This window comes from Mixophyes fleayi, chromosome 3, assembly GCF_038048845.1.
Source record: "Mixophyes fleayi isolate aMixFle1 chromosome 3, aMixFle1.hap1, whole genome shotgun sequence".
NCBI classification, from domain to species: Eukaryota; Metazoa; Chordata; class Amphibia; order Anura; family Limnodynastidae; genus Mixophyes; species Mixophyes fleayi.
Window position 1 is genome coordinate 332,970,473 of NC_134404.1, and position 23,592 is coordinate 332,994,064.

The window sequence follows — 23,592 nt, forward strand, 5'->3', positions numbered from 1 at the left end:
TCAACCTTCAACGCTGTTCAATTTAGCGCTACTGCCATCTACTGTCTTAAATCATAACTTGTCTTTCCCTGTAATATTTGATCCAAGGACTGACCTGGGCGGCTATAAACTGCTTCAGCCCCTCCACCGTCATGCCTCTTCTGAGGACGCCGCGCACAGTTGGGAACCTGGGATCATCCCTGAGAAATGATATGAAGTATATATGTAGTGGCTATAAGACTTGCACCATTAATCTACACCATTTCAGATATAGTTTCTACTTTATTAAAATATGTTCTTTAGTGTAACGGAATGGTCTTAAAACGCACCCATCACTTAAACAACGGAAACAGTCAATTAAGGTGAAACAAAGGAAAACGCAGCCTATAACTGCATGATATCATTATTTCCTAATGAACTAGGAAGCTGCTTTCTCAAGAATAATCGTGGACTCCATAATGCCGCCGGTTCCTAATGAATAGATTGCATTCTCAGAGATATTTGTGCCTCAGTGGTGTCACAGTGTCCTAATCCGCAGGAGTTCAGTCCAGAAAGTGGCTGGATCCTGTCTCCATTGGCGACTGATGCTCTTTAACAAACTGATGGCTGCAAATAAGAGTAGGGAGTATATGGGTTTTACAAAACCTGAACGGAGTATTAGAAACAAGGCTAAAAAATAAAAAAAAGCTGAACAACTAATATAATTTTGCATGTACACTGAAAAGAAAAAGCAAACACAGTTGCTGGGACTATGGTTCCAGCAAATGAAACCCAGTTTCACACATACCAGCCATCCACAAGGCCCTCGTTGACAAACCAGGTGAGTCTCCTCTTGGACAGTACAGTGTTGTTGAGGTTCAGACGGCTGTACTCCCAGATATAGGGCTTCCTGATTCCCAGCGCGTCTATGATCCAGTAGAACTGCTCGTCCCGGTCATGATATTCTGTGGTTCGTAGGGCATGTGTGACACCCTCTAAACTGTCCACTATGGGGCAGGCAAAGTCATATGTGGGATAGATGCTGGAGAGGAGAACATGACGCAGAATATACAGAGGTTAATGGAGGTGCAGTTGTGGGGAATTGGGCATCCATATAATATTATATTTCATGAAGACACAAGATTAATGATTTAGAAATTGAAAAACGAATGCACAGTATGTAATGTCTATAAGAGCAATGACCTAGTTCAATATAATGTCATGAGAAGGCCCATCAGGACTAAGTAATTCTTTCTAATAAGTCGTTAGTAATGATACTCCTTATTGATCAGTAACTGATACAAGACAGGAGGTGCCAGATCCATTTATTACTATAGGAAATCATTGACCCCATGACTATTACACAGTGTATTATATTGTGTATTGTTCAGCCTTCAACATTGTTCGATTTAGCGCTACTGCCACCTACTGTCTTAAGTCATAACTGCTCTTTCCGTGTAATATTGCTTAGTAGCGTTAGTAGTGTACTAAGGTTGTATTATGTAAAGTACAGCCAAAGCTGCTGGAGAGGAACTTGGCATATGATCAACTGTTGTATATTATTTCTCAAATCTGGAATAATTTTTTTTTTTATATCAATTCCAACCTCCTTGTCAGTGATCCCACTCTCGCACAATGAGCTCCAAGGAGGCACATTGTATCACCCAAATCCATTGCAAGAAATTAAACAAGTAAAAAGACAAAAAATAGTTTCTAAAAAGGTGGATATCTGAACATCCAGATTGCAGATATCTGGATATATATTATGTATGAAACCTTTAGTATTTAAAAATCTTCATGATTGTGGAGAAAGCGGTTTAAGAGATCATGGTTCCGGTTATAAACCATATACAGTCCCAAAGAGAATAAGTGAGATCAGGGCTCAGGCACTGAGGATGCTGCCACAATAACAGTCACACAGCTCATGCTTTGCCAACAATAAGACTGCTCCCATTGTGTAAAAGAGATAATTAAAGCTCCCCAAATGCAACACGAGAATAAAGGAGTAAATGATCCTTTACAAGCCTATAAAAATTCCAAGATAAATATAATTATCAGGACTCAAAAGTTTGACTACTTCAGAAAGCAGATTTTCAACTAAACCCCCGTTCAGTCACTGAGCATCATGTATGTAACATCGCTCGTCTCACACTTACTTGTACTTGCTTCCGGTCCGTGGATGTGGCTGAGTCTTGCAGCGGAATAACGTAGGGTCTCGCATGCAACCGTTATTGGAGTTCATGTCAATTTTAGCCCGGAGACAGCAGGTCTGGCCAAACTGTGAGCCCCTTTTCATCTCCTCCCACATCTGCTGGTTCTTCTCTACCGCTGTAAATACAAGCACATATATCTGTCTGACGCGGGTTATCCCTGACAGTACACTCAAACCATAATTCTTTCAAAGGGTACCCAAATATTTTCAATACATAAATGGGGGGTTACAGAGACTAGAACAACCAGAGGGTGTAATCTGGTTCAGGAGTCCCTGAGGTCGTACCACTACATTCTACTAGTGTGTCAGGAGACCCCGATACAGTATCACTACATTCTACTAGAGTGTGTCAGGAGACCCCGATACAGTATCACTACATTCTACTAGAGTGTGTCAGGAGACCCCGATACAGTATCACTACATTCTACTAGTGTGTCAGGAGACCCCGATACAGGATCACTACATTCTACTAGAGTGTGTCAGGAGACCCCGATACAGTATCACTACATTCTACTAGTGTGTCAGGAGACCCCGATACAGTATCACTACATTCTACTAGAGTGTGTCAGGAGACCCCGATACAGTACCACTACATTCTACTAGTGTGTCAGGAGACCCTGATACAGTATAACTACATTCTACTAGAGTGTGTCAGGAGACCCCGATACAGTATCACTACATTCTACTAGAGTGTGTCAGGAGACCCCGATACAGTATCACTACATTCTACTAGAGTGTGTCAGGAGACCCCGATACAGTATCACTACATTCTACTAGAGTGTGTCAGGAGACCCCGATACAGTATCACTACATTCTACTAGAGTGTGTCAGGAGACCCCGATACAGTATCACTACATTCTACTAGAGTGTGTCAGGAGACCCTGATACAGTATCACTACATTCTACTAGAGTGTGTCAGGAGACCCCGAGATAGTATCACTACATTCTACTAGAGTGTGTCAGGAGAGCTCTAAACAGTACCACTACATTCTGCTAGGAAGCATAAGAGCAAATAATTTAAAGCCAATATGTCCTACACTTCAGCTTCAGGTCAGTGGCAGTCCAGTACTTTTCTCATGGAGGTGTAATGATAACAGGACAGCTTAAAGACAGATTATCTTAAAACCTGGCATGCTATAGAACAATCATTGGCATGCTACCAATACAACCTAGTATAATTCAATGCATCCCTATCATATTCAGTACATAGAGCAATGATAATTCAGGAGGTCAATGAATAAAACAAAAAAATTGGAATTTAGAAATCCGTGTAACAAACAATGATTGAAGCGCCCATGGGTTAAATTCTGAGTCAATGATACATACTCTTGCCAAATTTTTAGTTTCAGTAATGAATTTGTATCTAGTGTGCTATTCTTAGCTGCTCTTTAATCGGTCTCCTCTCTTTCTTGGTGCCAACTGGTACAGTATGCATGACAGATGCTGGATCCAACAGCAACCTGACGGTGTGAGATAAAAGATAGCCCCTAGCGTGGTGCTTTGGAGGGGTCAGAAACGTGGTTATAACCGTTCCTTACTGTTACTCCTGTGTTTAGACTCTATTCTCTGTTCACGTTCTGATTTCATCTGTTCAGCGGGCGTGTCATCCACATAAGCCTTTCCCTCCCGGATGAGATTCTCTGCATACTGAATGATCTTCTCAAAGTGATCAGAGGTGTACGTGAACTGATCCGGCTTGATCTGAAGCATGGAGACATCCTCCAGAATAACCTGAGACAACACAACGACAAAACATCACTGTACATTATCTCAGCAGTCTGGATGCAGAAATCTCTGTTAGATACAGCTCAGCCTGGATATTCAGGAACTACAAGACTAAATAGGAAACTCTATGGGGCATATTCAATTGTCTGCGTTACTCGCAAAAGTAACGCGACTTGCGCACTATTACCGTTATTACGGTACCTTTAATGCCGCCTTTCTGCTCGCAGCTCCCCGAGCTGAAATCTGGGGTAGAATTACCGTAATAACGCCGCAAGTAACGCGGACAATTGAATATGCCCCCATGAGAAGCAATCTCATGGGACAACCAATTCCTGTCTATAAAAGTATATGCAACACTGTATCTTTCTGTTTCCACCGGTGACCTGCATTACTACGATATATGGTTGCTGTTTGGAATCTTCAAAGTTTAAGAAATTATTACCAATCCATTAAGGAGAAGGACAGAGGACCCAAAGAGACAGATAAGCCCAACTTTCTATTTTTCGCTCTGTTCACCATCAATTTTACACCCTACATGTTATTTCACATTTGTGCCAATTCACTACATTATAAATGGTACCTGCACTTTTTAACTATTCTTCAAACTCTCAATCAGTTCATTTGAGGACATACTAAGGGTTGTGTTTGTTTCATTTGTATTTATTGTTTAGCACCATTACAACTTGATGTTTCCTCCACTTACCTTCTCAAAATCTTCCTTTTCTTTCTCAGGATTGGTGTCATCGAACCTCATGATGAGTTTTCCTTTGAAGTTGACCTGGTAATGCTGGTTGAGCAGAGCGGCCTTTGCATGGCCGATATGTAGGTACCTGGAGAAGGGCAGTTACAGACGTTCTATACAGTGTAATTCACCACCGTGTGCAAAATACTGAAACAATCAGATAAAGGCCAGTCATCTTATCTCTATTACTGTGCAGACATATCCACTATACAAGGCATCCTACCACCAAGATATAACCCAGCATCCACCTATGCCACGCAGACGACAGAGGTAAGTTGGACAGCTTCTAGTCCCCAGTTATATATCCCCAGGCGACACTACTTACCCGCTGGCCTCGGGTGGGAATCTTACGACCACTTTACCCATCTCTGCCCCAGGGAGCTCAACAAACTTTCCAACATCTTGTTTTTTATCAGGAGGCTGGAAGAAAGAATGTATCAAAATAAAAAAACATTATAGTTGGGGTAATGTACCTGCCGGCTGTAAATTATATGTACTTTAGAGGTCAGCTAGACGTTCTGTGGCTATAAAGAGCAAGAGGTCGTGTTTTTACACAGGTCATGGAACTCCAAGGTGACTTCTACTTTATTACAGCAGGGGGTACATAATATAATACATCCACAACCACACATAGAAATAACAAAACATAGCATTTACTTGTGACCCAGTGTGACTATAGCTTGCCCGGTCTCTGGTGGCCCAGTTGTATTAGTTATCTGGGCCCTAATTAACCCCAGGCGTGATCTCGGTGCAGGACAGGACACTGATCGCTGCTGGCCAATATAACAGAACTGGCTCGTAGCAACCAGACTCCTCTCCTCACGGCAAGCCTCTGTCAGAATTCAGGGAGGAAGTGTAACTGCTTTTGGGCAAATGTCAGAAAGTAGCTGGCGTTTAGTAACAGAGAGCTTCAATTGGGTCAGCAATAATGGTGAGGGGGACTCTGAGGAAGATTAAGATGCCAGTGGGAAGTCAGGAAACCAGATGGCGAATACACTTACAAACTGAGGAACAATGAGGAGTTCAGAGAAAGTGTCAGAAACCCAGCACTTTCACTGACCGCGAGTCACGTGACCAGAAGCAACAGCTACCTATAGTAAAAGTAGCGCCTAGTGGCTTCAGAAGGCAACGTTTTTTACAGCGGTTAAAGGCAGAAAAGTCTTTGATGTATATTATATTAAAGGTAATCAAATAACGAATTTGTGGGCTTAACCAATCTTCATGAGAATGCAGCTCAATTCACTAGGAGCCAGTGACACAGTTGAGGCATGGACCAACGTACCTCATGTCTCAGTGAGGTTACCAGTTCTGAGCAAATTGATAGGCTGAATATTGGAATCAGGAATGCCCCCCAGATACACAACAGGTAAATGGTAATTAGAGATTATGGTCATTATCACTCTAGTAGCTAAATACCAGCCAAGTGCAATATATAGTTTGCTATACATCAGGACGATGGCAACAATGTAGATCTTGCGTAATCTGTTCCCCAACACCATTAACCAAGACACAGAAGATTAGCAGAACATGGTATTTAATGCTGGATGATTAACTCACCGGCGCGACGCTGACCTCTCCCCGGAAAGGGACCCTGGGCTCCAGAAACGTGAACCATCGCCTGACATTGACAGCAGCTTTGTTTGTTTTCACCTCTGTCTGCCATGAACTGCTTACTGCACAAGGAAACAAAACACAGTCAGTCCTGATAACCTTACATCAAGGCCGGGCCTTGGCTGGATCTCCAACTACAATGGAAATGAAGGCCCCAACCAGAAATCATACGAAGCAGCCATTAGACAAAGAAGATACGTGAAAGTAAATGTTCTTCCTGGCTGGTCAAAAACCTGGAAGGACTAAGGTGATAAACCTTGGCATAATGATGTACATGGCAGGGTGGGAGCATAGGAGAGTTACATGTACTGTTGTTTGCATGGCAGTCCTTTCAGTCAATGCTTTATCCACTGTGTATTGTAAATAAGTATTAGTGTTATATACAGCAGTCCATGCATTGGTGATTTCACAGCTGAAAATGACTTGTAATGGCCATTTCCCAAAGCACGGTGACCTAGTGACCCAGCTGGTGCCGTACCACGTGTACCCGCTTTACAGCCTTACTGGGCGAACAGGCAGACAGGAGAGAGGCAAGACTCACAAACCTCTCCACCTTCCTCAATATACGCAGCTTCACTGTACCTGCCAAGGTGGAGAAGACACTGATGTCTGCGAGGGTGAGTGCATCTCCCACCAGGTACGTTCGAAGGGAGAGGCTGTGGTTCAGCTCTTGGACGGCAGCAGAAAACGTGGACTTGTCTAGAAGCCGGGTCTGACTAAACTCCATCCAGTGGCTGATCTGAAAGAGAACATTACGCCCGGTTACGCTACTTCAGATACACTTACTGTGCATATTTGGGCAAAATAAAGGTTACTAAGCGTTATTGCAACACTAAATACAAGGAATTATACTTCCAATAACTCACAAACATAACAAAACGGTCCTAGAATGTACATCGCTGTGGAATGTTGTACAGCCATAAATGATAATTATAGCAATAATAATAGAAAGCTTCTAACTAAAAATAATTACAAGTCTGTGCTATGCTGTAGTTTACTCTCTATCATGCAAAGGTAAAACAACAATACTTACATGTAGAAACAACATTTAACCTGCATAAGTGCCTAAAAATTATTAACCTAGTTAGAAACTCTGCAACACAATGCGTCAGATTTACGCTATAATAATTTGTGCTTAGCTAATAATAAAGGCTCTCTCTCATTTATCACACCTCCACCTGGTTTGGTATTTGCTACGACAACTGCACTCCTGGAGGTATGTTTACATACGGCCTAGGGGTAAATGTATCAAGCTGCGAGTTTCCAGCGGGTTTGAAAAGTGAAAATGTTGCTTATAGCAACCAATCAGATTCTAGTTTTAATTTACTGCATGCAACAAAATAACAGCTAGAATATGACTGGTTGCTAAAGGCAACATCTCCACTTTTCAAACCTGCCAGAAACTCGCAGCTTAATGCATTTACCCCCCTGGAATTTCGCCATTTGCAACTTTTCACTCAACCGTGTACACAGATAGAAACAACAATAGTTATTCAAATGTCAAAGAGGATTTTTATACTTTTATACGATAAATCTGTTTCTCTGATTCCATCTGGGGGACACTGCTACCATGGGTTGTATGAGGGGAGCGTGGAGTTGGCAGTTAACTAGTTAACTTGTTTAATGTATCAATGCTGACAGATCCCTCCCCTCTGCAACCCCCTTTAGCTTCTCAGTTTAATTATAAAGCCCCAAGGAAGATGGGCCAAATAACCAAAGAACATACCGCAGAAAAGAGGGAACGCAGTGTCCCCAGACGGAATCAGAAAAACAGATTTATCGTAACTATAAAAATTCTCTTTTCTCTTTCACCCTATCTGGGGGCACTGCTACCATGGGGACTTTCTAAAGCAGCACCCTAAGGGTGGGACCGCTCTGACAGCCCAGCACATAGAGCACTATGGCCAAAATTGACGTCCGTAGATGCAAAGATATGGAATTGATAACATTGTGTGAGAGTATGGACCGAGGACCAGGTGGCTGCTCTGCAAAGCTGGTCAGCTGAGGCCCCATTTCTCGCTGCCCAAGACGCCCCATCGAACGGGTGGAATGGGCAGTAAGTCGACCTGGCCTAATGATTGCAGTAATCAATTTTACAATGGACTGTTTTGAGACTGGCCATCATTTATGGGAATCGATAATGATAAAGAATCTGTGCGCTGAATGTGGAAGGTCCTCCTCACATAAATTCAGAGAGCCCTGACCACATGCAAAGATTCCATTGAATTTTGTCCGGAGGACGATGCCCCCGCCTTGAACACTGGAACCACAATTTCTTGGTTCATGTGAAAGGCTGAAACCACAAACGTAGGCATTGTCCGTAGAACTGCTCTGCCCTCGTGAAAAACCAAATATGGCTCCCGGCAAGAAAGGGCTCCTAACTCTGACACTCTGCGAACCGATGCAATCGCCAGAAGGAACGCTACTTTCCACATTAAGAACCTTAACTCTGCCGAATGTAATGGTTCAAAAGGAGGCCCCTCAAGCATATCAAGTACGAGGTTGAGATCCATGGGTGCCGTAGGCGAGACATAAGGAGGCTGGATATGTAAGACTCCCAGCAGAAACTTCCTAATATCTGGCATGTCCGCCAATTGAAGGTGAAAGAAAACTGAAAGAGGCGATATTTGCACTTTTAAAGAGCCCACACGGAGTCCTGCACCCAGGCCATCCTGGAGGAATGCCAGGAAACAAGGTAGACGAAAAGACGATGTATGCCAGGGCCGATTTTCACACCATCTGATGTAAGCGCGCCAGATGTAGTGGTAGATACGAGCCAAAACTGTCTTACGAGTTTGCAAAAGCGTGTTCACGACTCTTGGTGAGAATCCTCTAGACCACCAAAGGCTAACTTCAACAGCCATGCTGTTAAAGTCAGCCGAGGCAAGTCCTGATACAAGACTGGCCCTGAAGAAGGAGGTCGTCCCTCAGTGGTAGATGCACCCCTTGACCTACTGCCAACAAGATAATGTCTGCGTACCATACTCGCAGCGGCCAGGCGGGAGCCACCAGTATCACTGGGAGTTTCCCTTGCCTTACTCGTCTGAGAACGTGGTGAATCATGGGTATTGGGGGGGGGGGGGGGGGGGAAAGATGTCCCAGGGTAGTGTCACAACGTCTATGGATACCGGCAGGGGGTCCCTTGCCCTTGCGTAGAATCTTGTGCCTCGACGCCATGAGGTCCGGGTCCGGGAGACCACATCTCAGGACCAGCGACTGGAAGATCTCCGGATGGAGTGACCACTCCCTGGCATCACCACATGACGGCTTAGATAATCTTCCTCCCAGTTCTGCATGCCTGGGATGAATACCGCTGAGATTGAGGGTACATTCTGTTCTGTCCAGGCCAAGATCTGTGCTGCCACTGACATTGCTCCTGCACTTCTGGTCCCGTCCTGTTTGCTGACATAAGCCACTGTCGTGACACTGTCAAGTTGTAACCTGACCGGGAATCCTTGAAGCATGATCTGGGCGCCCTGAAGAGCCTTTAGCATGGCCTTCAACTCCAGAATGTTGAAAGAAAGGTAAGACTTCCGATTTGACCAAAGGCCTTGAAGTCGTAAGTAAAGGGCCACAGTACCCCAACCCCCTTAAGCTGGCGTCTGTGGTCACTATGATCCAGGACCACAGGGCAAAGGACCTGCCTACCGCCAGGTGATCCTGAATCAACCACCACTGAAGAGAAGCCCTCGCTTTGGAAGACAAGCGGACCCTCTGGTGTTCCATCTGCAGATGGGAACCGAGCCACTTCGGTAAGAGGTTCCACTGGAAGCAGCGGGAATGGAATCGACCGTAAGGAATTGTCTCGAAGGTCGACACCATCTTCCCTAGGAGACACATGCATAAGTGAATGGTTGGCCTGGGAGTGGCCAGGACCCGTGTAGTTACTTCCTGTAACGACCTGGCCTTGTCCTCCGGGAGAAACACTTTTTGTTCTCCAGTGTCCATGATGAGCCCCAGGAAGATCATCTAGTGGCAGGGCATCAATTGTGATTTGTGCAGGTTTATTAACCAGTTATGGTGCTCCAGGATCCTGATGATAAGAGTCAGGTGCTGCTATAACAGATTCGCTGATGTGGCCTTGATGAGGTCATCTAAATATGGGGTTATTTTGACCCCTCTGGAACAAAGACATGCCCCCATTACAGACATGATTTTTGTGAACACTCTGGGCGCTGTGGAAAGGCTGAAGGGAGTGCCCGGAATTGGTAGTGGGCCAATCACACCATAAATCTGAGAAGTGACTGATGTCCCTCCCAAATGGGGACATGAAGATAAGCGATTTTGATATCTATTGACGCTAAAAATGTGTCTGCCTTCAATCCATTGATTACTGATCGGAGGGACTCCATGTGAAATCTGTCTACCCGTAGGTGTAGATTTAACATTAAATTTAAAATGGGTCGGCTTCTGGACCAGAAACAGGTTTGAGTAGAACCCTTGTCCATTCTGGTTGTCCGGTACCATGCATATGACTCCAGCAGAAAGAAGAGACGCGTCACAGAGCCGCATTGCCTGACTGCTTTCTGGATCGTGGGGCAAAGAGGTTGAAAAGAACCGACGAGGGGCTAGACCTGACAGGTCTATCATGTACCCTCTCGTCATGACCCCACAAATCCAATGGTCTTCAGAGGATGCTATCCATTGTTCCCTGAACAGACTCAACCACACACACACTCCTGCTGACGCAAAAAGGATGGATGACAGTCAGGATGCCGGTTTTTCCGGAAATTTGGAGGATGGGTGGGTGGGTGCTTCGTAGAGTGGGAGGACCTACCTCTATAGGAGTGCCCCATGTTACCAGTCGGTCTGCCTCTATTCGTCTGACCTCTGGCAAAGGAGGCTCCCCCGAAAGGGCTGCCGAACAGAACCAAATCTAGGTGGTTTTGCTTAGTTACAACATTTACTGGCAGAAAAGTACTTTTGCCACCAGTGGAATGGCTGATAATATTGTCCAATTCGGGCTCAAATAACACTGCACCTGAATCAGGTAATGTTTCAAGCGATTTCTTAGATTCTGTATCTGCGTCCCAGGACCTCAGCCATAGGGACCTTCTAGCTGCCACCACCGATGCAGATATGGAGGACGAAATAGAGGTTGTATTTTGGTCTGCCTCATATAAGTATCCAGAAGCCTCCTTTAGATGCAGGGCAAGGGGAAGCAAGTCTGCAGTCCCTCTGCCAGTTGTTTGGCCCATGCTTCCATCGTTCTAGCAAAACACGCCGATGAAAACATGGGTCTGAAAGAGGTGCCTGCAGCTACATAGATTGATTGTAAATGTCCCTCAACCTTGTGGTCAGTGGGGCGGCTGTTTCTGGCACCGGAAGTGTAGTGTGACGAGCCAAGAGAGCTACCAGAGTATCAACCTTTGGGGTCTGTTCCCAGCGGGCCAGATCCTCTTCCTGTAATGGGTACAGGGCAAGGAATCTCCTTGGAATAGAAAACCTCTGGTCTGGCTGCTTTTGCAATGTCTGTTAATTCCACTGACGGTGAGAAACAGATAGCGAGCCTTCTCTTCTTTTGAAAAGACTTTGATCTGAAAATTTGGGTTCATCCAAATCCATAAGGTCCAGGGCTTGTCTGACTGCCAGAACCAGATTGTCAATGCTCCGATATCTAGGGGATTCTTCCAGGTCAGTGACCTGCGCAGAATCGCAGTCAAGAATAGGCTCACCCTCCTTCTGATGATCTCTTGGAAGAGGAGGGTAAGCCTATTGTACTTGCAACACATTAACTAATATACCCCATTTTCAATACAGAGTATAAAAGTAAATAATGTTTGTTATTTAGCCTTCCAGCTAAGACAGATATGCAGGAGAGAAGTCAGTCAGCAGTGTCCCCGATTACAGGCCGAGGAGAGTCTGCGCTCTTCTCGGGCAATCTCTTGGCGCGCATATGGGCGAGTCCAAAAATCCAAGCAGAGGTGGGGGAGCTCTATATGTATTAGCTCCTCCCCCATGAGCTTTCCTGCCCCTATTTGTGGAATCGATGTCTGTTTCTTCCTATTTTAACAGTCCACAGCCATTATCTATCCTCCGTTCATTGTCCTAATGAATTTGTCAGTCCTAAACGCCTGTTATCACTGAAAACACTGCAGGTGCTGTCAGTGAGCCCTCCGGCTCTCACAAAGAGAGTTATAGCGTGGCTGCATTAATAGGAGTGCTCTCTTTCTTTAGAGCACACGCCTCCGAGAGGATAGAAAAAAAAACAAAAAAACAAAATAAAAAACTATTTCTATAAAATAAAGAAATAAAATAAGTTAAAGTTATGCTAATAAAAAAAAAGTAAGCCCAACTCCCTTGGGCACTTAAACTAAACTGAGGAGCCACAGGGGGTTGCAGAGGGGAGGGGTCTGTCAGCATTGATACATTAAACAAGTTATCTAGTTAAGTGCAAAATCCACGCGTCCCTCATACAACCCATGGTAGCAGTGTCCCCCAAATAGGATAAAATCATCTTGTGTTTTATTTAAAACCACACACCTACACAGACCCCAACCCTCCGCCACTTGCTCATCTCACCAACGTCATGGGGGATCTACATCACACAACATGGAGAAGCTGAAAAGTCATGGCTGCACAATGGAAAGGTGACTGAACGCCACACGCAAGGAACTCACTCTTGTCTCTGGCCCCTCCAAGGGACCCCTGGCTGTCACTGCCTGACACACATTACAGCATTAAGGAAAATTACATTTACACAGGCTTTAGGAAAACTGTGCAATTCAAAAAAACAAAACAAAATACAGAGAATAAAAAGTAATATTTACTACTAACAATACGGCTCAGACTGACAAATAATTTTAATATCGCCTCTGCAATGAAAATATCCTTTTACGTTTTTCCTCCATTTACTTAACATGTCTGGACAGTGTTACCATTCGTCGTACAACATTAACAAATCCATACGAAATGACGTTGAGGCAATCTTCATATATTTCTTTGAAATCTCCATTTTAATTGCAAATATCAGTTACCATCCCCCACAATCATATAAACTATTATTTCACCTACATTCCTAATAATGTAGGTTCAGTGTCACACACAGTATGATCTGTGAATGTGCCTAGTACAACTTACCCAGGGATTCTAAGGACAGAGTGTGTATGTAAGAGACCTGCCAAAGATGTGTAACCAAGAACATGGATCAATTACAGTTACACACAGGGCCAGAGGACCCAGCCGTGTGCAGACGTGGCAGGAACAGCTGTAAGACCTGGGATAAAAATATCCTGCAGAGGGATACAGCAGCCAGCAAGGCGGAAATCCGATACACAGACCCTAGGACTACATCAGCAACAGACAGCTCTGCACATCCTGACTGTCACAGCTATGCCCATCATCACTTACAAAGCACGCTCTAATTATCTTATTATACTTTATTTACATAATATTAAACTACCACTACGTGGGAGGAAACTGGAGCTCCCCCAGGAAACCCACACAAACACGAGGAGAACATACAAACTCCACGCAGATGGTCTGATATGAACCCATAGCCGCAGCGCTGAGGCAATGCTAACCACTGTGCTGCCCACATGCACTAATTTTATTAATTTAACAATGGCAAATGTTTTCTTTGTGTACTTATAACATTACAGAGTGCCGATGGCTGAAACAACGAGGAAGCAGACAATGTGTAGGCCGAACGGATATTTATTAAATTGCAGCCTAACCATTCCCAAATAACTAAAAACCTCAGTGGGCAACACAAAGGCAACAATTTTGTGGGCTGGAGGAACATCCATGACAATGCATGCAATCAGCTCACTGGATAAGTGGCTTGTGCCTCAGCCAGGTCACTAGTTCCTACAGGATTGATTTTTGACCCACGAAAAAAAAAAATTGAAAAAAAAATAATAATTGGAGAGATATGGAAGGAGGGGTGTAGAGGGGGAGGAGTTCGACTACAGACAAGTTTCAGTTTGAATAGTGCCTACTACTCCGGCACAGCGCCCCCTTTGGTCAAGGTTAGGAGTGTCCACCAAATAGAATGAATGATTGTCTCCGCTTACAAAGCGGAGTCCTTATAGAATCTACATACGGCGCTGCGGACGCCTTGTGGCGCCTTATAAATAAAAATAATAATAATAATAATAATAATAATAATAATAATAATAATAATAATAAATACATAGCAGTTTACAGACAGCAGGTGAATGTAGTGATAAAATACAACGCATACTGATTATACTTTAAAAAGCTCCTAAAGTGAAATTTTAACAAAAAACCCCAACAAATACCTACAATACATAAAGAGACAGCAATTAAAACTATGGCAACCTGTTGATAAAGGTTAACAATGTGCACTTCTGTTATACAGTAGATAAAATTGCTCTCTTAGAGTATCTAGAAAACTGAGTAAACGATACAAATCATCTTTTTTACATATTAAAATGAATGGGGTGGGAGAGATGTGTGCATGCAAAACTGTCAAAGCTTGAGCAGATAAATAAGCAGATTATTAAGGCTATAAAACACCTTGTAATACCAAATCTGTGTAGCCATACAAACAATTGCACCATTCAGTAACCTCATGTGTCACAGACATCATCCACTACAGAGGTACACATACACATGCATTGCTTGAACCTACATTCATAATTATACTACATATAATGACTGCACTTGAACAGGACTACTGACCACGTACATTTTGTACGGCCGCTGATATGTAAAGATCGGTCTAAGCGGCACACCCCCTATAAAGCCAGGACAACATGTGCCATTACTGGGCAGTAGCGGTCTAGTCCCCCAAACTAACGTGCCTGAAAGTGAGGACGTGTTGGTTTAAGTGTAAACAGTGCTGTAGTGGTCGTACATTGACTATAAGGTTTGTGAAATAAACTGGAACGGTATTCCCAAATGAAAATACGATTGTCTATTATGAATCTCTATGCAAATCGGACAGAAAAAAAAACATTAAAACAGTGTATATCAAGTTATATGAGAAACACTTATGAGTAGTAGTGTTTGTTACCGTGAAAAATAGCAGTGATGGTAGAACGCTCTCTAAACAAGTTAATAAAATGATAATCAATTATTAGATATTCTTAAAAAATAGAAATATTGTAACAAAACTCAAAAAGCTTCATAAGATTGGTTAAAATATTCCTAGCCTAAATAAGCCAGTATACAAACACCAATATATTAATACTTATTTGGAAAAAAAAAAGAATCATGATCCCAATCAAATAGTGTGTAAATCTCTGTAATAAAAAGGATTTCAATGAACCATTGTATGCGCCTCCTAAAAATGAATCTTTGACAATCTCTAGCAGGTTTCATTAGCAGCAGCAATTCATACACTGGAGATTAATTAGGGGGCATCTAAAGCTCATATTACAAAAGACTTACAATACAGATATACAATCTGGAATAGTAAATAAACAATAGGCTGAACTTTTTATCATTTTGATTATAGATATAAAAAATATAAAATGCTAATTACAGTTATAATAAGGAACACTGGACGTTCTGTGACCAGAGCAGATCTGGCAGCCATCTAATCAGCTTCTACTAACACAAGTTTCAGGAACGCCAACAATAAAATTTCTCCTGCAACCAGCAGCAATATGTGTTAGGAAAACACACGTGTGTGTGTGTGTGTAAATATTTATTTATAAAGTAAATAAAACTATAGGGACTTTTTTTCTCGCTTATCTTAATCAGCTCCATCCAAAAGAAGGGTTTTTAGATTTGGATAGAATTCCGGTTACAATGTAGCCACACATTCCGTCAGAATCTCATACCTCTGTCTGCTGCATTAAATCTGAGCCGTACAATCCAGTCTGTGGAGCAAGTCTGGCCAAGTATCGGATGATAGAGTTCACGTCGGAGAAAGAGATCTCTCTGCAAGAGAATAAACGGCATCTAACGTTATTAAAAACACGCCATGCAAATACTTTGCTTTGTCATGTCAATGGAAACAAACCTATTGCTATAGCGGAGTGTTTTAATGATATCAATATAGATCCCCACAGATAAGACAAATGGGTACAAAACTGTTCTACAGGTAACTAGGGGGAAAGGTGCCGTCACCCGTAGCAACTAAACATTGGAAAATTGTACTAAGGAAACTATAGTGGGAAATTCAATTGTTAGCGAGTTGTTGTTTTTGTGTTTTTTTTTAGACGGCGTTAAGTCATTTTAACGCTGGTTTTTTTATCATTTTCGAGCGGGTTAACTTTACCTGCAATTCAATTCCATTTTTAACGCTACGTTTTTTTTTCATGAAACGGTCCTCTCGCGCTCCAGTGTAAGGTCTATTGAAAGTATAGGGTGTGCGAGAGGCAGCCACGTTAAAATCTATTCAATTGTTTTTTAACGTGGCGCGTTACACATTCAAATATGCTGTTTTATCTCGCACCTCTTTGGGGTGCGCGAAAAATAAAAAATCTCTGAAAACTATTTGAAATCATGTAACGATGTTAAAAAAAAGTTTAATTATGTTTATCACTAATGCCTAACATGTAAAAGTTAATTAAGAAAAAAAAAAAAAACACTAATTAATTATATTTATGTATGTTTTGGGTACAGATATGAATGTAGTAATGTGTTCTGACATGTATAAAATGATTTTATGTTAAAAAAAAATATTTAAATAAAGAAATATGCTAAAGAAAGTACTGTAATGTAGATATTATCAATGTGTAATGCAATCTAATGTATGAAAATGTATGCCAATCCTTTTATTTTGTGTTATACATGACCGCGTTAAAATTCCCCTTCACTGCCCTAAAAACTTGCAAACACAATGATTAACGCGTGGGGGCAGCGTTTCCTCTTTTCCAATTGAATTGCACAAGTTTTTCATGCAGCAGGAACTAAAAGCGGTCAGTATATCAGTCAAAAACCCGCGGGAGATTTTTTTTTTTTAAATTATTTTTATTTCTTTTATTTTTTTTAACGCTGCGGGCTAAAAAAAAACAACAAAAAACACAACCTCGCTGACAATTGAATACCCCCATAGAATCTGATTGGTTGATATAGACAACACCCCTCTTTACTACTACACAGTTATTAGTTGTCCATAGCTACCACATTTTTCAAGAACAGTTTAAAACATAAATCGATGAGGCCATGGGTTCGATTCAATCCAGAGCTGTGACTCTGTGGAATTTATCTGCACGTTGTCCGTTTCATCCCACAGTCCAAAAAAAAAACCAAAAAAACAAACAAACACATACTCGTAGGTTAAATGGCCGGTGACAAAATCGGACCCCCCAAAGTGTGTGCATGCGCATGTATGGGGGAGAATTTAGACTAAGCTCCTATGGGGCAGGGAATGAGGAGAATGTTTATGTATTCTCTGTACAACACAGAGGGATCGGCGGTAACAGTAGCCTGGGCGACTTTACTGGCGAAGGCAGTCTCCAGCTTAACAATAAATTTTTAACATTTAGGAAAAGTTTGCAGGAACAAACAGATGGCCGCAGACACCAGTGGGGAAAAAGCCTAGAGCTGCACTTATAACCATAGATAAGAGACACATCTTCTGGTTGAAGAACAGTGCTGAACCTTCAGAACAGGGTTAAGGTCCCAAAGAGTAAATGGAGAGAAAAGGAGGCCTAATGTGGTTTAAAACATTTGCAAAAGTAAAACAGGGCCTGAGATAACTGGCACTGTAAAATCACCGGCCAAATCGTCTAAAGGGCCCCCCTGGAAGCATGGGAGCATTCAAGATAGACAAAACACCTCCGGGTGAAACCAGTGTTCCATGCACCAGATCATATAACTCTTCCAAAGCCCGTGGAAGAGGAACATTTCTGCCCCCTATGAATTGTATTGATCACAAAATCCACAAAGCACTTAAGAATCATGGCTTCAAAAGCAACACCATTAAAGTCAACCCCTTTTGGTTCATAACAAGCCAAAAGTTCTGGCTTAAGAAGGAGACACCGACTGGTTAATAAAAGGCGACCAGATCAACATTCCAATTGCTTCTGGGCTAATCACAAAATTCCTTCATATCTTATCTTCCAAAGAATATGAGGAATCGGAAGTCTGGAGAATGGTAGACAGCCTGGCATGGCCACAGAACTATCAAAGACCAGGGAGAAAAGCTGGTGTTGCAGATCAATCTCTGGTGCCCCCCCCCCCAAACTTCCATGAGATCCCAGAAGACTTCAGGATGAAGAGACCAATTTCTGCATATAGGTCCTGCGACTTAGTCTATGCCAGTTGTCTATCGCCCAGGATGTAGATTGCAAGGAGGGTTGAACGAATAGGTCCCAGATGGTTGCTCACCACAGCAGCATAGTTCATCTGGACCCTGGTTGCCTAGACCTTGAGAAGCAACTTCTAGGAGTACAAGTGAAAAGACTACATCCTTTGAACCAGGTTGTAAAGGTATACACGCCCCTCCCCTAATCCCTTAATGCTGGCATTCATAGTGAACACCAACCAGATGAGATGAGTCAACCCACCGTTTTGGAGGGGAGGGAGCAATCACCCTGAGGATAATGTTGGATTGGACACAAGGTGTTTAATATACCTGCTCCACGTGCCCAAAAGCAGGTTGTGAAGGGGGAACACGTGGAACGGCTTCCAAATACAGTACTTTATTGTCATGTGGGATGTGGTCAAGGAGGACAAGAAAAAAAAAATTGTCTTGGGGAAGGAATGTCCTATGTTGCTATGAGTCAAAGAGGAGCTCCAGGAATAACAGCTGTCCAGGGTCTGGATGGTCAGCTCAAGATGTTCAATCAGCAGTTTCCTGGAACAGGCCTTGCAAGGATATTGTACAAGTGATCATGAACTCCCCCAACCCATGAGTGCTACCATGGTGTCCCATGACCTTAGTGAAGATTCAGAGCTGATGGCAGTCTGAAGGGGAGCAGTCGAAATTGGAATTACCCCATAAAAAGCAAAATTGAGGAAAAGCTGATGGTCCTCCTAGAAATTGAGATGTAAGTATTCATCATTGATATATAGTGATGCCCTTCAAGGTATGGGAGAGACTCCAAACTTGAACTGCTCCTGTAGAATTTGTTGGATCTATAGCCGTGTCTCTTGGGCCGCAAGAAAAGATTGGAATAAAACTCTAGACACCTGTGATGCCCCAGAATGGGACAGATGATTGCTGCATCCAGCAACCCCTGTACGGTAGATTGGGACGCTGTCCTGTCCTCCGCTTCCTGGGAACCCCAGATAGGTCTATGCTTCAAACTCCTAGGCAAGTTCCTCTGGGACCACCTCTATCGAAGAAGTCAAAGAAGAAGCTGGGCTTCAGAACGGGTGAACACCAAATCCATCAAAGGTCTACGCTACATAAACTCCTATTTTTCTTCCTTTGCATCCTTCATGATTTTCGCCAGCTGAGACCAGAAAAAGGCTTTCCTGAAGGGGCAGGCAAGGACGTCTTAAATGTGTTGTCTGCTGCTCGAGATTTTAGCCATAGGACAGTGCACACCACCACTGCGTTAGTCGAGGTACTAGCCACTAATCTGGAGTCCAAAGCTGGTGTATGACCATGTGTATGGTGTATAGAAAGTAGACTGCATCAGCTTTCCCCTGGGTATGCCGTTCATCTGGGCAGAGCAATTCCTGGAAGGGTTGCTGAAGGTTATTTAAGCAACACATGTGGTAGACAAAGATGGATGAAGAGCAGATCCAGGTGTGGGAGGGGAAAAAAAAAAAAAAAAAAAAAGACTTGAGCAAGCCTTTCAGCCTCTTGCCTGAATGGTCCTGAAAGATGCCATATCTAGCAATCTATCTAACAATTGAATGTATAATCGGCAGTGGATGGTGCAGACAAATTATCTTCTGCCCCACTCTTGTACTTCCTATTTGTAGCCATCCTACACATCCAAAGAGGGGTCCACCACGGACGTGCCTGAAGCTCTCCAAATAACTTAACAGGAGGAGAAAGAGACTAATGCTTCAAAGCCCTCAACCACTTTGACACCTGCGTTACCATGTAGAGCCCCTCAGGTCCCCTGCAAGAATTGGACGTCAGGGAATGTAGTACTTTGACTGAGCAAGAGCATCAGGCCCACTCAGGCTCCAGCATCTCCCCAGAGACATCTCCCTCATAGGGCACTGACTGCAGGACAGCGCAAAGTGTACAGAGGGTGCCTGGTTGTCGAGCAGGTAATTTGGTCTTGCAGATGTTAGTGTGGACCACCAAAGTGAGCCAATAGCTGGATCAGGTCGCTAAGGCAGGTTGAAGTGTAGGCAGGCTGAAGATTGACAGACAGGCAATAAGTAGGTGACAGAGGCAGCTGGATAGAAAACAGACTACTGTGGGGAGAGAGTCTGCTGAAGTCAAACATGGTTGTCAGTGGGCTTGGATCAGTTATCTGCTGTCTTTATTGTATTGGGCCTAATTGACTCTGTCCCCCCCAGCGTTAGTTGCTGCATTGCAGTGACCACCATCCATGAAAACTGCAATGACCTCTATGACCGTCCTAGTGATGTGGATTGTACTGCGATGTGCACCATTCATTGCACCTTCCCCCCTCTGGGTAATCTGAGTATTCAGGTCAACAGGCACATGTGGGAAAGTGCAGCTTCCATTCAGCTCTCCCTAACCGTGACACTGCAGTGATTGGGACGGAAGCATGAGAGATGCTGCAGGAGTAGAGTCCTGCATTCCCAGTTTCTGCCTAGGCAGCAGGTAGTCAGAGGGGGTGCGAAGTATTCCTGGGGCACATCTCAAGTTATGAAGAAATAAAGAAATGGAGGAAAAGAAAAGAAAAAAAGAAAAAAAAGTAGGCACAAGGCCCTGAGCCTAGCCCCTATGTACACACAGAAGAGTGAAATATTAGAAGGTAACCCATCATTTCTCTCTCCTTATTGCAACTGGAGAAATGTTTCTCCTTATCATTTCTTACATTTTTTTAATGGACTGCAGTATGAGCCTTTAGCCTGCAGATGTCACTGCTGCATGTGCAAACAGCAAGCACTTCACCATAGTCCAGTGTTGGCTAACCTGTGGCACTCCAGGTGTTGAGAAACTACAAGTGCCAGCATGCTTTGCCAATATATAGCAGCTTATTGCTGGAAGAGTATGCTGGGACCTGAAGTTTCACAACACCTGGAGTGTCACAGGTTAGCCAACACTGCCATAGTCATACATATTATTTTAACAAAAGAACAGCGACATCTACAGGATGTAAAATAAACTGTGGCAATCAGTGACAATAGTTCAGTGATATAACCCCTATAATGCCATAAGTTATGTCTGTGTCCCCTATGCCCAAGGGATACATGTGAAGGTTATTTTATGTGTATCCATCTATTTAACTGTTCATCTGGATTTTTTTTTTTTTAAGAAGTCTCATAAGGAATTCTCGTAAGGGCAGCTTGGTGGCTCAGTGGTTAGCACTTCTGCCTCACAGCACTGGGGCCATGAGTTCAATTCCTGACCATGGCCTTATCCGTGTGGAGTTTGTATGTTCTCCCCGTGTTTGCGTGGGTTTCCTCCGGGTGCTCCGGTTTCCTCCCATACTCCAAAAACATACTGGTAGGTTAAATGGCTGCTATTAAATTGACCCTAGTCTCTCTCTCTCTCTGTCTGACTGTGTGTGTATGTTAGGGAATTTAGACTGTGAGCTCCAATGGGGCAGGGACTGATGTGAGTGAGTTCTCTGTACAGCGCTGCAAAATCAGTGGCGCTATATAAATAAATGGTGATGATGGAGTAATAGATAGAGTACAGTAAGGTGGTGGGTTACATTACTGCCTCTTGTTCTATGTAAGGACTCCAACAGGACAATATTCTCCCAGTCAATGCAATGCACAGACACCTGATTAGGATACCAGATCATTGCGAGTGTATATGTCCCACATGCAAAGTGATAGAAGATTTACTCAATCTTACTGTACTACAAGTCTTGGCATCCTACACAGGCCACACTAAGACAGTCACACCTCCACATTGTCCAAGCCTGATTGTAGTTAAAAGAAATAGAAAAAAAAGCTTTGTTGAAAGTTAAACACTCACTCTGACACCCGCAGGACGGTCTCTTTTCCATCCTCCACTTTGACCCCTACTTTGCCCTTTAGATGTTCCACAGTCCACAAGACAGCTGTAAAATCATAAAAAAAACAGGATTATAGCAACAATGCTGTAACATAACGGACATAATCACAGAACACAGATTGTTGGTCACGTCTGCCATCAATGGGGCCTGGTGGTTAAGTGATGGCTGGACACATGGGGGTGATGACGGTCATCTCCCAACAATGTCCAATCATTGTGACCGTTATTGGGCGTTGCTGTTATTTTGGGGCTACAGGCAAAACCAGCTTGGATGCCTCCTATCAGAATTACTGCCAGTGATATCACTAAATGGGTATGTTAGGAGTGCGACCCCAAAATTCACAAAATGAAACCGCACATAAGAAATATGACCATCTTCAGGTGTGAGAGTAAATCATACAACTGCCCGGTGTCAGCCGCTATGAGTATTTGTCTGGCGCCAGCAGTAATAAGCTCCCAGTGTGACTTCACCTTCTCTCCTAAGACCTGACTAACGGAACAGGAGACTGAGCTCAAGGTGAATTCTATTATGAACTGATGTTAGAGAAAGCCCTGTAATAGCAATGATATATCTAATTAGATCATTCTTCATTATTAAACCATCTGCACAACGTCACAACCTCAAGGGTATACAGCAGGGCAATGAAGAGCATTGCAACACCTAAAGATAGATAGAGAAATTATTATGTATAATGTTACACACATTATATATATACATACATACACACTTCCTCACTCAGCGATATCATCTGTACAGTTATTGCAACCAGTAAAGTAATTGCCCCAGGACGGATTGGCAGAGCTACAATATGTGAAAGGAGCTTTATAAAACAGAAAGGGAGGGAAGGTGAATATAATGCAGACTTGCACGAGACAACTATTCAATACCTTGTAAAAGTATTCAAGACATCTCACCTCTGCTAAGGGTGATGCCGCGCAAGCACTTTTCACTCAATTCTATGAGTAAAATGAAAAGAAGCACTTTAATCATGCAAATGTTATGCAAAATTACTGACTGGTCCAAAGTGCTAGCACTCTAGAGCTCAGAAGTACCAACGCTGTCCGGTAAAATACAGTATATATTTGACCCTGCCACACAGAGCTGTCTTTATAAACTGTGAATGTAAAAGCGTTGGGAGTATCATTGGAGACTTCACCCTGTAAAGGTTCGTTTATTAAGAGCAAACAAGCTGTAAACTATAGCTAACCAATCATATACTCACTCTAATTAGTTTAAAGGTGTTTTTCCACCCCAATGTTTTTCCTTACACATGCTCTCCAGCAGCGTTTACCAAGTATACTGCGTTAGTTTCCAGCTTATTTGCTGCTTTTCGGGCATGTATTTATAGGATCAGG

The 23,592-nt window shown here is 43.1% G+C and overlaps 1 protein-coding gene across 6 annotated transcripts in view; it reads right to left on the bottom strand.

The window, feature by feature from the left end:
• Positions 1-23,592, bottom strand: part of EPRS1 (glutamyl-prolyl-tRNA synthetase 1) — a 73,731-nt gene that overhangs the window by 41,289 nt on the left and 8,850 nt on the right. For all 6 annotated transcript variants that reach the window (XM_075204271.1, XM_075204270.1, XM_075204266.1 and 3 more), the window contains exons 2-11: positions 22,198-22,282; positions 16,001-16,100; positions 6,831-6,987; positions 6,195-6,310; positions 4,963-5,057; positions 4,599-4,725; positions 3,709-3,901; positions 2,115-2,286; positions 767-1,000; positions 95-179 (exon numbers count right to left, since the gene is read on the bottom strand). In XM_075204271.1, coding sequence (XP_075060372.1) covers positions 95-179; positions 767-1,000; positions 2,115-2,286; positions 3,709-3,901; positions 4,599-4,725; positions 4,963-5,057; positions 6,195-6,310; positions 6,831-6,987; positions 16,001-16,100; positions 22,198-22,282 — 1,364 coding nt within the window. The remainder of the gene's footprint in view (positions 1-94; positions 180-766; positions 1,001-2,114; positions 2,287-3,708; positions 3,902-4,598; positions 4,726-4,962; positions 5,058-6,194; positions 6,311-6,830; positions 6,988-16,000; positions 16,101-22,197; positions 22,283-23,592) is intronic.